The sequence below is a fragment of the Ruditapes philippinarum genome, unplaced genomic scaffold (genome assembly GCF_026571515.1).
Source record: "Ruditapes philippinarum isolate M1 unplaced genomic scaffold, ASM2657151v2 ctg375_1_1_1_1, whole genome shotgun sequence".
NCBI classification, from domain to species: Eukaryota; Metazoa; Mollusca; class Bivalvia; order Venerida; family Veneridae; genus Ruditapes; species Ruditapes philippinarum.
Genome location: NW_026858123.1, coordinates 205,868 through 221,220, shown reverse-complemented (window position 1 = coordinate 221,220; position 15,353 = coordinate 205,868). Strand labels below are relative to the sequence as shown.

At 33.8% G+C, this 15,353-nt stretch overlaps 1 protein-coding gene across 3 annotated transcripts in view; it reads right to left on the bottom strand.

The window, feature by feature from the left end:
- Positions 1–10,085: 10,085 nt before the first annotated feature.
- Positions 10,086–15,353, bottom strand: part of LOC132752188 (uncharacterized) — a 44,977-nt gene continuing 39,709 nt past the window's right edge. For 2 of the 3 annotated variants that reach the window (XM_060742487.1, XM_060742488.1), the window contains exon 3: positions 10,086–13,352. In XM_060742487.1, coding sequence (XP_060598470.1) covers positions 12,360–13,352 — 993 coding nt within the window. In that variant the 3' untranslated portion in view covers positions 10,086–12,359. Of the gene's footprint in view, positions 13,353–13,979; positions 15,095–15,353 lie in introns of those variants that run through there. The other variant, XM_060742489.1, reaches the window with a different exon arrangement.

The following is a 15,353-nucleotide window of genomic DNA, read 5'->3' as shown; positions in this document are numbered from 1 at the left end:
GGCTGGTCTGGATCCATGCTGGTCGCAAATCCACTATATTGGTTTTGTCATGACACGGCTCATTTCGTCTCTTAAATTCAAGGATTAAAACGTCATTCACGTTGCATTATTTATCATAAACACCTGATAATAAGGCGTAATATATCATAATAACAACAGTTTCATAACCTTAAAAAAACTATGATTAGGCTCTTAATTAAGCTTCCACAAAGTTTATGTAATATTTGGACCTTTAGTAAGTTCAAAATGAATATCAAGAAAAAATTTTAAGGTCAATGCCGGTCTAACTGACTTTTTATTCGTTTCAGATTAAAATCACCATTTAGGAAAATTTTGCCACTATTTCGATATTTTTCAATGCCTATCTCTATGGTTTCATAAATATCAATTTTCTGCCTATTAATCACTTTTGAACTATTTGGCGGTATATATACACATGTAATTAAGGTTAAAATAGTCTATAGTTCTCTTTTTATAATTAATACGGTAATTTCTCTTAAAGGCTAGAACAAATCGTTTGTGGCATTATATTTGTCTTTTTTCCCCTTTTGTTATTGGTAATTGAACTGGTTTTGCAAGTTGAGTGATGAATGATTAATTTTGGCATGCAAGTTATTTTTAGATGATTTGGTTCTAGATAGTAACTGACCACTCCTTGTCTCGCTTTCGAAGAAGTATAAAATGAGTTTAATGTCAAATATTTCTTTATAGAAATTACTTTCTTGTATTTTATATTATCGCATGTTTTGTAACTTTTCCTTTGTTCTTACTAACCCATTATACTCAGTACACTTCAATGAGCATTTGAAAACTGTATTGATATATAACAGTATATGGACCATTTCAAGTAGCAAAAAAAAAATAATAAAAATAAAATCAATGAAATAAAATAAAATAAATATATAAATACAATGAAAAATATGAACAAAGATAATTAATGAAATGAAATTTACTCTCATTTAATCAAAAGGTACATCCGCTGAATGAATTATTTCTTGAATCAATCTTGGTAACAGTATACTATATATTGCCTCTTATATTGGATATGTCTTTTGTATACTTTTTTGCGGCAGCGAAAACAACTTGAAAAAACTGCCTTATCGTGCATAACTATAATGCAGCTAACGATTTATTCATTTGTTTATTTGTTTGTTTCTATTACAAAAAAAGGAAAACATTATGTCATTGCGATAAAACAGTTATAGTATATGAAACTCGTTATTTACGGGGGTATAACACTGGCTGGGGCGACATCTCGGGATGTTTCTGCAAAAAAAATTGTCTCGGCCTAACGGCCTCGCCATTTTTTGTGCAGAAACACCCCTTGATGTCGCCCCAGCCAGTGTTATATCCTCGTAACTAACTCGTTTCATGTACTATAACTATTACTTCAATTTATTTATTTTGAAAAATCTCTTCTATCAAGCCTGGTATTTTTATATGTTTATATTTATTTATTTGTGAACTTGTTTTTATTGTAATTTGAATTGTTGTATAATATTTTGTATTATGTATTTTGTAAAATGTATTTGTCTTGTAAAATATTTGTTATTTTATTTGTGCAGGTTTTATTCTTAATACAATAAATATATAAACCTCATTGAGTGTTTATCTTATAAACCCCACCACTACATACACTACAAATATAAATATTGTCTACTGTATTTAAATGCGATTTAAGTAACTTATCCATACAATACAACATTATTGTTTCTCTTCGATCTTAATCTTATTATTTAAATACTGTTTATAATATAATGAAGTTTCGCCACTACATCGTTCTTTTTTAACATTGTGTGACTTATTCCCATATAAATGATCGCATTTAAAGCCCTTTATTTCTAAATTTAAACGTGTTTTTTGTGATAACCATGTTTCTGTTGCTATAATTATGTCATAATTATACAAAATGTCCAAAAAGTCCGGATCACCTAATTTTCTTGAAAGTCCATTTAGTTTAAACAATATTTTATTTCTATTTTTACAACATATATATGTACAGTAAGCATATATAAACACACTGATATATTTCGTGGATTGGAAAACAAGTCAAATGTGACTTATGTAAATTCCTTTCCACACGTAATGTACTTGCAATATAAAATATGCACATATTTGGTTAGAATAATACAGAAAAGAGTAATCATATAAATAATTAAAATGAATAAATTTGTTAGAACAATATTATCTAGAGTAGCAGAATAAGAAAACTTCTGTTTCAAGATTGTTTCATATTGGGAAATTACTCCAAACAATTTCTGTTGCAAAGTAAAATATTGTTTTTAACTAGTATTCGATTTAAGTTAGTTTTTTCAAATGATTATATTTAGAATGTTTCGAGAAAAAAGAGAATAAAATATTTAAATAAAGTTTTGAATTTAGGTAAAGAATAGAGAATATATGTCTGCACACAATATAATCGGGAAGTGATGGACAGAAAAAAAAGTTGATATTAGTTAGTAAAACGTTTGGAAGCTAGGATAAACTGTTGTACTTTAAGAATGATTTTTTCGTTCGTGTTAAAGCTCACGCGCTCGTCTCCGTACAGGAGATTGTTAAGTGTCAAGGGACATGGTAGGGGGCATAAATACATGCTTCTGATGATATCATAACGAGGACATGAAAAGAAAAAGTGATGCACGGTCTCTATTTCGCCACATAAACATAATGGAGACTGGACAATAGACTTTCTATGAAGGTCAAAGTTCAGGGAGCTACAATCTAAACGAAGACGTGCGTGCAATATTTGGCCTATACGACTTCCTACATTAAATAAAGGGGAGGCTTTTGTTTTGTTTTTATTAAGACACCGTTTAAAGGCAGCAACAGAAGATGAGTTTCTTGTATCTACAGGTAGTAAGTTCCATTCTCTTATTGCAGAAGGAAGAAATGATGAGCTATATATTTGTGTCCTTGAGTTTACTTGTCTGTGATTTCTGAGGTTGTAGGACTCGTTGTGTTGGGGTATCAGGTCAGAGAGATAGTTTGGAGTAATTCCATTGTACATTTTAAAGAATAAAACTAGTTTATGTTGTTTACGCCTTTCGGCCAGGGTATCCCATTTGAGGTCGTTAAGTAATTTACTAATATTGCATAATTTTGTAGCACCTGTTACTATTCTTGCTGCCTCGTTTTGAACTGCTTCAATTTCATTTTTTAACATGTTCGAGGAGTTATCCCATGTAACATCGGCATACTCAAGGATAGGGCGGATAAAAGACATATACATTCTTTCCAAGCTTGAACGATTAAGGAGAAATTTCAGTGATCTCATGATGCCTACTCTCTGCCAAGCTTTTCGCAGTATTATGGATATATGAGTATCCCATTTAACATTTTCAGAAAGGGTAACACCAAGATGTGTGTGATTTTGTACACGTTTGATGGGAATTCCATTCATTTGGATTGGGGGATGGTTTACTTGTTTTATTTTTCTTGAAAATATCATGGATTCTGTTTTGGACGGATTAAAAGTAACCAGCCAAGCCTTTGACCATTCATGAATTTTTTGAAGGTCGTCATTTAAATGCTTTGCTGCGTCTATGGGATTCTCTACAATGATATAAAGGCTCGTGTCGTCTGCAAAAAGTCGTATGCTCGAATTTACATCGTCAACGATATCGTTTATATATATCAAGAAAAGCAGAGGTCCGAGAATAGAGCCCTGGGGGACGCCGGCATTAATTGATGACCAGTTAGAAGAACAATTAGCGTATACAACGCGTTGTTTGCGATCAGAGAGATAGGAAGTGAACCAGTTAAGAAGGGAGCCGTTTATTCCAATAGAGGTAAGCTTATGTAAGAGACCTTGATGCCATACTCGGTCGAATGCTTTAGAGATATCGCAAAACACAGCGCGAACCTCCAAGCCTTCGTCAAGAGCCTTGCAAATATCGTTATATATATATGTAATTTGATTAACGGTGGAGTCACCTTTGATGAAACCGGATTGATAAGACGTGAGGAGGTTGTTGGCAATAATATAGTTGTACAAGTATTTGTGAATACACCTCTCCATTAGTTTACCTATACAACTTAAAAGAGAAATGGGTCGGTAGTTCGAAGGCTTAGATGGGTCATTCTTTTTAAATATAGCAGTGACATTGGCTATTTTCCAGGAGGTAGGAAAGGTACATTTTGAAAGTAATATGTTGAAAAAGTCAGCCAAAGGTTTAGACAGAACAGTAGATCCTTCTCTTAGTAATCGGGGATGAATAAGATCTGGGCCACATGCTTTCGACGGGTCGATTAACGAGATAGCATCTTTGACATCTTCTTCTGTAATTGTAATTTGGGGAAGAGATGAGTTTGTATGCAAATTCAGATTTGGGAGTTGTGTGTTTTGACTGTCAATGTTTGATTGTGTACAAAAGAAATTATTTAGTAGTTCTACCTTCTCTTTGTCAGTATTTGCAGTAATCCCGTTATCAAGGAGGACTGGGATTGCTGGTTTTGATTGTTTTTGTGTGAAAGATTTTGTCAGTTTAAACCAGTTTTTCGTTGAAGTATTTGATGAGTTTATTTGTTCAATTAATTTATGTTTATATTCATTTTTACTTTTTCTTATTTGTTTTGTAACCGCATTTCTGATTGTTCTAAATAGTTGCCAAGATAACTCTGTATTCATCTGTTTTGCTTTTTTGTGGGCCCTTTTGCGTTTTCTTATAAGTTTACGTATTTTATTAGTCATCCATGGAATATCATGTGGTCTTATTGTTACTATTTTATTAGGAATATTGTTGTCTGCGGCATTTAATATGGTACTAGTTATTCGGTTGACTGTTTCATCTATATCATTGTCAGTGTTTATTATGGATTGCCAGTCTGTTGAGTTAATTTCATTTCTGTAGCCAGAGTAATCACCCCTGTCATAAAGCCATATTTTGCGTTTGTATGTGGTACCTTTTGGTTTCGAAAATTTCATTACTGTTACGATTGGACAATGAAAACGAATAACATCTGGAATGAATGGGTCTGCAACAAAGCTTGTTAAGATATGATTTGTGTTCTTTACGAACATTACATCGAGTAATGAGCAAGAGCTTTCTGTAAAGTGGGTTGGTGTAGTAATAAGTTGCTCTGCGTTGTAAGAGGCTATAAGATTAGACAATTTGTTTGAATTAGAATTTAGAAGATTTATGTTGAAATCGCCAGCAATCAGGATATTGTCAGATCTCTCGGAAAATGCTTGATCTATACACTGTTCAAGAAGAAGCCAATGCTGATTGTTTGAGTCTGGGGGTCTATAAATACCACCTAGAAGAAGTTTACGACTGTTTATATCAAGTTCCACCCATACACATTCGATACCATGAACAGATAAATCAGATCTTGTATGAAATCTTAAGCCCTCTCTGACATAGATCGCTACTCCACCACCGACTCTGTCTGTTCTGTCGCAACGAACCGGGCATTGGAAGTTTGGTATTTCAATGTCATTGTTATGCACTTCAGGACGCAGCCAGGTTTCAGTAAAAATAAGAATATCATATGGCTGTGTTTCGAGTTCAAGTATATCAAGCTTAGGTCTAAGACTCTGAATATTTAAACACATAATACTTAACCCACTATTTATAAGCTCAGAAGTAGAAGATGCAAAAGATGAGTCGGTGCTAGAGTTGCTTTCAACAGATGGACCAGGATTAGGATGAATGTCTCCAGCACAAAGTAATATTACTGATAGCCATTGAGGAAGTATAAGTACAGAGTAAAAAAGGGTGATGATTTCCAATGTGTATTTGTCATTGCTTCCAAGTTCTGTCTGTGACACTGTCTTATTTGCATGCATAAACGATATCATGGGGGATGGTATCTAACAACATTTAATAAGTAAGATATCAGAGACAGAACTGAGGATATATATGTTTTATGTGTCACATCCTCCACGAAAATACCGTGTGCAGGTACATTAAAAATGAAACTTATAAAAAAATGAATAAAAAATGAATCAATGGTAGTCATAATAAGAGTGTTGGTGCAGCGTTAATGATTAAGATTACTACGGAAATGTGTCTTGAAAGTTATAGAGAATTGTATCTTTAGTGCCGATAAATAAAAATGTTTCCTATAAACTTTATATTAAGTCAGTAGCAAAATGCATGATGACACAAAAAGGGACAATTGCTAACATTTACAAAGTATGATAAGTACATAAAGACAAACAATTAGCATTATTTACAAATAAATTTACATTCCATGTAAGTAATTTGAGTTGCTTCCCTTGACATTTCTAATGATTTTGTGCCGTAGCCGTTTTACCAACACACAACTGATCATTTATATAAAGCTTTCTTCCAATAAATTTTGTGTCGTTTCCTTTATCTGTTTCCGCTTTTTTTGACAGGATAAAGCTCCTTTCTGGCATCTCGCACTTGCTTCGGTTGTTGCGTGCCGACGTCTACCTGCCGTTCCTTTAGGTGAAGTCGCTTTTCGTACCCAACTTTACGGACTTGTCCTTGATCTGAGTAATCATGGAATTTAACCACTATTGGTAGTGGTTATTTAGCAGAATTGTTTCCGATTCTGAGCACGATCGAATTTCATGTGTGAGGCATCCATATTGAGATTTTCCCCGACAGAAATCCTTTACTCACTCTAAAAAATGTTCGGGGTCCTATTAATCGAGTGCTACTCGGACCTTTTATTTGAATAACACTAGATTTAACCACAAACATTGACATGTTAACAAATAGGTTGTATTGTATCCACTAATTAGACAGGTCAGGGGTCTATGCATTATGGGCACCTCGCCGATAATAGTTATATGAAATGGGTCGACAAAAAAGGGGCAGAGTATAAGTCAGTTATTAATTATATACAAATCAAGTGTAAGACGGCATTAGCCAATATATAATTTTTATATACATGTATAAACTATAACCTATACATAGATTCTAGTTTCATAAAAAATCTATTAATTCACTTGATATAATTTTGTATTAGAAATATAACATATTATAAAGTTATTTTTATTATTGAGACACTGGCTTTTTCTTCATACATGCTATCATTAAATATGACAAGTTGTTGTTATTTTTTCTACACGTGACATATCTAAATTCTTGGTCACCACATCAAAGCGTAACATTGTGGAATGGTCAAATATTGAACATCTATTTTTTCAAGTATTTTTGTTTGTCACACTATAATATTCACATGCGTTTATCTAGTAATGATTTTTAATACATGAAAAATGGTTTTATAGAAGTACAATATTAGAAGTTGTTAACATTTTTTTTGTTACGAAGGTTTAAAACTGACACAAAAATTGTCTCTGAATTCTATTGTCCACGATCGCCAACTGTGTGTAAAAGCAAAGCGTGCATTGGTATCTATTTTAAATTCATTGTATCATCATGGCCAGTTAACAAATACTGTCTTTTTAACATTTTTGATAATAAAATTTGTCCTCAACTATTATATGGATCTGAAATTTGGGGTCTAAATAAATTTGATGAACTTGAAGGTGCACAATATTATATTTGTAAACGGTGTATGTGCGCTAAACAAAAATCATCAAATTGTGCTGTTTTAGGTGACTGCGCTGTGCATTCACTATATGCCTAGACTTAAAAAGAGCTATAAGACATTGGTTGAAAATTATAAACAATTGTAAAGAAATATTACATAATGATGCTAAATGATGTCTCAAACGGTTATTTCAATTGGGTTACATCAGTGAAAAACTGTTTAAAAAGATACGGACTTGGTTATGTGTGGCTTAACCAAGGTGTACAAAATGAAAATGTATTTTTAATTGTTTTTGTGTCGCCTCTACGGAGTAGTGGCTACATAAAGAGATCACTTCTCCGTCGTCTGTCTGTCTGTCTGTCCGTCTGTCTGTCTATCTGTCTGTCTGTCCGTCCGTCCGTCACAAAACTTGTCCGGACTACTCCTCATAAACTACAGGTGCAATTTCATCCAAACTTTACAGGAATGATCTGTACCAAGTCTAGTTGTGCATATTGTCAGCATTTTCCAGTCCAATGATTTTTGTCAGAGTTATGGCCCTTTAATAATTTTTAAGTTTGTCCGGACTACTTCTCTTATACCACTAATGCAATTTCAATGAAACTTTACAGGATTGATCTGTAGCTCAAGTCCTTGCGCATATTGCACGGGTTTTCCGGTTGAATGATTTTTGGCTGAGTTATGGCCCTTTGATAAAAAGGTGTTTTTTCTGTGTGTTGCCAGATACACAAAAGCTTGTCCGGACTACTCCTCATAAACTACTGGTGCAATTTCATCCAAATTTTACAGAAATGATCTGTACCAAGTCTAGTTGTGCATATTGTCAGCATTTTTTGGTCCAATGATTTTTGTCAGAGTTATGGCCCTTTAATAATTTTTATTTTTAAAGTTTGTCCGGACTACTTCTCTTATACCACTAATGCAATTTCAATGAAACTTTACAGGATTGATCTGTAGCTCAAGTCCTTGCGCATATTGCACGGGTTTTCCGGTTGAATGCTTTTTTGCCGAGTTATGGCCCTTTGATAAAAAGGTGTTTTTTTTCTGTGTGTTGCCAGATACACAAAAGCTTGTCCGGACTACTCCTCATAAACTACTGGTGCAATTTTATCCAAACTTTACAGGAATGATCAGTACCAAGTCTATTTGTGCACTGTCCGTCTGTCTGTCCGTCTGTCACAAAATTTGTCCCAACATGAAATTGGCCATCATGAGGCGACACTGTGATTACTGATCGCTCTTGTTGTAAATATAGTGAACTTTATAAACCTTTAAGAGAGGAATATGAATGCTGACGATAATTCTAAGTTAGAAAGTAACAAATTGTTTAAAAATGGCTATTCTTCAGAACATTATTTAAATGTTTTGGATTTGAAAAAAAAAATCGATTCGTATACACAAACTTTAGAATTGGCAGTCTGAATATTGAAGTAAAAAGGGTAAGATACGAACAAACCCCAAGAAATGAACGAATTTGCAAAATGTGTGATAAAAACAGTGTTGAAAATCAATATCATTTCTCACTCATATATGACTGTTATGATGATCTGCGCAATAATTACCTGCCAAAGAAATATTACATACAACCAAACTTGAATAAGTTTATCATAATTATGTCAACAAAAATGAATATCTTTTTAAATCTTTCGCTGTTTTTGTATTATGCGTGAAAAAAGAAAACAATATCTGCAAAATATAAAATGTGATAAATGTTGTAACAATATATCTATAAATAACAATATTAATAATAATTTGTTGTAAAATGGTTAATACATGTATGTTAATTGTTATGCACTTACTATGCTATATAAATATGTTGTGTATTATATTTTTGCATCGGCTAGAGGGCAAAAAGCAAATAAATGTTGTCATTGTCATTGTAATTAAAGTGACACGTTGTATTTTTAAGAGATTCAGCGATTCATTTTATTTCAGATTTTTTTTAATTTTCATCTTCGAGAAATATTGCAGAAATATCTTGACTTCTATGAAAATTCCTACTGAAAATGTCTTATTTTAAAAATGATATGCAAAATGTGAAGCTTCATTCCCATTTACTGGTCAAGTAAAATTGGTAATTTAAAGAAGTGTGGCACGCGGAGTGTGAGATTAGACAATTTGGTACGCCGTAATTTTAGTAATATTTACAGATTTTTAACTACGGTTAGTGAGAATGATTATTTGAGCACTGATGTAAACACAATACAATCCATATGACACGTTAAATTGTTTAAACTTCATAAAATATCATTTTTTCTTATTATTTCTTAAGTTTAATGATTTATATATCTTAGCGACAGTAGGACGCGAAATATGACAGCCTTATATAAAATTGACACCTAAAGTAATCTCTGCTTGAAAAATAGCATTATAGATCTCTCTATTATTAATAGGTGTTGATCGACTTTCGAAAACTTTCAACCCTCTTGGTCAATTCATTTCGCATCAAAACTTCTAACCGATGTTAAATAGCTGACAAACACCACTGAGACCGATATTATTACTTAAACGATTCTTTTGATGGGGGAGAACCTTCAGGTTTATATATTTTACTGATTATTGAAAAACAAAAATATCTACTTAAAGTTATTCTGGCTTGAATGTTCATGCAAAGATAGATAGATAGATTTATTACGGCAAAGGAAGCATATACATAGTTGACAATATAACATAGGATAAAATAATGAGCATTATTAAATACTATATCACGTACGAGAAAACTATGACATGCTCATCAAAACCAAGGATAACACAAAAAAGGGCAAAAAAAGCTCTTATTTCCATTGTGGTCCTTTGTATTGGCGGCATGACATAGAGAGGCAAACCTAAATATAATCATGTTTAAAAATACTAATAAATCATAAAAATGTATATCACAGTCAAATCTTGAGTTAATGATACTCCTGTTTACAGCTAGGATTTAAAACACATTACTAAAATTGTAAAAAGATAAATAGCAGACAATTTAAAATCCTGAGCCGAAACATGGTAAAAAAAATTAAATACTGTTCATAAGATGACTTTTGATGGCAACCTTAAAACTTTGTAACCTGTTGATCTCCGTTAACTCTACAGGTAAATCATTCCATTATTTAATACCAGAGAAAGCAAAGGATTTAGAACCCTAGCCTTTGACCTAAGGTAGACAATACCCACCCTTTTGACTAAGTCTTGTACTATAATTATGTATGGAATCTTGGGAAATAAACTTATTTAATAAAGTGTTCACACATGTAACCCGGAGATAGGCCATTTTTTCTCTTAAAACATGACACAACATTATCTGATCAACTCTTTTGTGGACCGGTAACCAGTTAAGGGACATAAAGTGGGATGGGTCAATATGGGCTCTGGAGTCCAAGTCAAGTACAAATCTCATTATTTTGTTTTGACAAGTTTGTAACTTATTTTTTAAAGACTGTGTCAAGCTATTATACCAAACAGAGCATGTGTAATCATAGTGACACTGAATAAGAGACATAACCAGAAGTTTCTTGGTATGCTGAGTAAGAAACTCTTTCTTGCGGTAAAGAAATTTTAACCGAGAGTTGGCCTTCTTAAGAACAGACTCGGCCATGGCGCAAAATGACAGATTTTGGTCTATAGTAATCCCAAGATACTTGATAGATGAAGTTGATTCAATGGATGTACCAGAACAGGTTATATGCAGGTTAGATTGTGACCTAAGCTTTTGCCTGGACCCAAATAAAATTGACTCGGTTTTACCCAAGTGCAATGACAACTTATTGTCTACTGACCTTTGGCTGACCTATTCAATATCATCTGTCAATGCCTTTTCAACAACAGATAAACTTTTACCAGATACAAGGATACCAGAATCATCAGCATACAAAATCAATTTATTTTTGACCACAGCTGACATATCATTTACATAAATTAAAAAGAGAAGGGGTCCAAGGATTGAGCCCTGAGGAACACCACATGTTATTTTGGAATTGGAAGAATAAGTACCAGAGACATCTACAATTAAGCTGCTGTCTATCTGATAAATATGATTTGAACCAATTTAGGACGTCAATACTAAGACCTGATGCTTGCAGTTTCATTAAAAGAATGGAATGGTCGACTGTGTCAAACACTTTCTGCAAATCCAGCAGCACCATACCAACAACATTACCTTTATCATTTTCATACCTGATAAAGTCTGTAAGGTGAATCAGACAAGTATCAGTAGAGAAGCCACTCCTGAAACCTGATTGAAATTTATACAGCAGATCTTTATCCTTAAAATAAGCTTCAACCTGGTAATAAACCACCTTTTCAAGGATTTTAGATACAACATTTAAAATGGACACAGGCCGGTAATTACCAACAGACAATTTATTTGTCGTTCCTTTTATAGAAGGGAACAACTCTTGCAGATTTAAGATCATCAGGGACTTGACCTTGGTTAAGGGATAAGTTTATGATATGAGCTAATGGACTAGCAATAACTGGGGATCCATCTCTGATAAAACTTGAGGGTATACCATCTAAGCCAGTAGCTTTTTTTGACACCTAATGAAGTTAAGTATTTAAGAACTTTACTTTCAGAAACAATGGAAAAAGAAAAACTGTAACACCCTTGTTTGCATAAAAAGTATTAACAAAATTCGTACCAAATTTATGCATACTTTCTGGCAACTTTTCAACAAGTTTACATGCAACTGTTGTATAAAATTTGTTAAATGATTCAGCAATAAGTTTCTTTTCAAAATACACATTATCATCGATATACAAATGATATATACATTTACACAGCACCAAAAGAAAAAAACGAACTATGACCAAAATTAAATTTTTAACATAAATACAGATGCTAAACCAGTTTTGCAGTCATTTTAGCTGTGTGTACACATAAATATTGTATTACAATGATTCGAACCAATTTATGGTTCTCCTCTTGCCTTTCTTATGATGGCCATTGAATATTGTAGTTTGGCCCACATCTCAGGGTCACCGCCTTTGTCCGGGTGGAACTGTAGAGCTAAATGTCTGTACCGTGAATTAACATCGCCATTTGAAGCGTTGAATGATATATCGAGGAAGCTATATGCATTTTCTAATGCCTCAGATTTAGGCAGGCCAAAGAAATTCTGTGTCAGGAGATCACACAGTTGTGTAGCTTTGATTTGAGCCAAAATCCCACATACGACGCCACCAACAACCATACCACAGGTCGTTCCTATCGGGCCAAGAACCGAGCCTATAAAACCACCGATCGCTTGTCCCGTCCATCCACCAACAATGCCTGCAGCTACACCGACTCCACAATCTATTATATTCTTTACACATCGTTTGCCAGTTATTTCCCCATTCCACCATCGGTTAATATTCATGATAACTTCCCATGCGAGAAACACTCCCGCAAGGGCAACCGTAACAACAGGCCCAAGCGGTACGGCAACAACAAGATTTAATCCTCCAATCACAGCTACTTGTCTACCCATTCCTTCCGGTATATTTGCTATCATTCCTACAACTCCATGAGGAAAATGTGAAACTGCTCTCAAAAAACAATAAGTCAGAACCTTATACTGACTTGTTATTAGTTTGTTCTGGATTGCCAAAGCCAATTCTGATCCACCGTCAGGATGTTTATTTACCAAATCTTTCAATTCATTATTCCAAATATCATACATTACTTGTCGAAATTTTGAGTCTTTTTCCACAGTCTTTGTGTCTTTTACCATCCTCTCTGCCACTGTCTTGAAAAGCATCGCATTAGACAACACATTTTCAAGTGTCCTAATAAATGGCTTGGCACACTTTCCAGCTATACTTTCGGACAAAAAGAAAAGAGCCCTTGAACATGATTCAAAGTCGTCTCCGAAAGCGGCAATTAGTCCTTGTTCTATATCGTCTGGTATAAATGTATACTCCTGAAATATAAATTATATCAATGCTGTAAATTTTAAAAAAAAATCATAGTGTATAATCCGTTACCTAGGGATGTGAAAATAACGCAGGAAACGTGCAAAGGTAACACCTTAGTGCACAAATCTAATTGGCATTTACGAGTAATTGTATACAACGCGGCCTGTAAACAGACAAAACCATTTAGCAAATTAAAATGACAAAAATCAAATAGTGCATACGGCTGCAATGTAAATTCCAAACACATAAGAACTTTTTTTTTCAAAATTATTCCTGAAAATAACGACATGTCTACCATATTGACAGCAACTTTTTGTTCCGTCGATATATAACAAAAAACACGTAACGAATTCAAGGCAAGTACTGAGAATAGTCTAGTACGCTTATTGACATCTCTTTTTTCTTCTTACTTGCATGAAACCAATTGTTTTCTCTTAGTAGGATTAACCATTTGGAGATAGACAATGGGTATTGCATGCATGTCCTCTTTTTTAACTTTTAAAGATTTAAGATATTACTTTTCAGGGTTTTTTTTCTTTTAGTAATAAATAAAAGCTTTATTTTATACATATGTGAAAATATTTTGCCGTCGGTTTAAAACATTACACAACGTTTCGTTCAAAATATCTCACCTCTAGCCTTTGTCAATTCAGAGAAGAAAATGTTCAACCCGCCTGAGCACAACGTGCTGACCGTGAGCTATTCCCCCCACCGTCCGTCGTCCGTCGTCGCCGTGCGTTGTGCTTCCTGCATCATCAACAGTTACTTTAAACAGCATCTTCTCTGAAACCAATGGCTGCAGGAATGATCCCTGTGTAGTACCTTTTCAAAAGTGTTCAAATGGTTTCGGTCTGTTTCATAAGAAGGTCACGGGGCCAGAAAAAAAGTTTCAAAAATGCAGATTTAAATAATCTTCTACATCAAATATATATGGCCCAGAGCTTTGATTTTTGGTATATGATATTATCTGTAGGTACTCTACCAAAGGTTTTAAAATTATGTCCCTAGTGTTAAAATTGGAACCACCTCGGGGTCATATGTTTTCCTTGTATATATTAAAAACTTAAAATATCTTTTTGTTTGAAGGTACAAGGCTCATAGCTTAGATATATAGTATATAGTAGCATTTATAGATCCACTACCAAAAATGTTCAAAACGTCCGGGGGGAGCATGGGTTTTCCCCATATGTATATAGTAAAAACTTAAAAATCTCCCCGTAATTGACAAAGGCTAGAGTTTAATTATTTGGTTTGAAACATTGTGTCGTGGACCTCTAACAAGATTGTACATATTAAAGCTCTGGGCTCAAAATTGTTCCCTAACCGGCGGTCATATGTTTCCCTTAAAAGTATAAAGTTGAAAGAAATTTAAAAAAAAACAACAAACCTTCTTGTCTAAAGGTACAAGGCCTTGAGCTACCATAATTGGTATATAATATAGTCTCTACATCCCCTACCAAGTTGTTAAAATGTTGCCCATAGTGTCAAAATTGGCCCCACCCCGGGTAATCATAGGTTTTCCCTTATATACATACATGTATATTCAAAAAAATAAAAATTGTCTCATCTGAATTGACAAATGTTAGAGGTCAGATATTTGGCAGGAATCATCAAGTAGTAAAGATAATTGTTCAAATTATAGCCCTGAGGTCAAAATTGGCCCCGCCCCCAGGGGTCATAGATTTTCTTATATGTATATAATATTATAGTAAAAACATAAAAAAATCTACTCCACAAAACTGACAAAGGCTAAAGTTTAGATATTTGGCATGAAACATTATTAAGTGGACCCCTACAAAAATTGTTCAAATTAAAGCCCTGGGTCAAAATTGGTCCCGGCCGAGAGGGGGCGGGAGGTAGGTGACTAATTTTCATTTTGTACTTATAGTAAAAACTTAAAATTTCTTCTTTTCAGAAGGTACAAAAATCTTCACCAAAGTTGTTCAAAGTTTGCCCTGATACCACAATTGGCCCCAAAAACTTAAATTCTTCTTCTCAGAATTGAC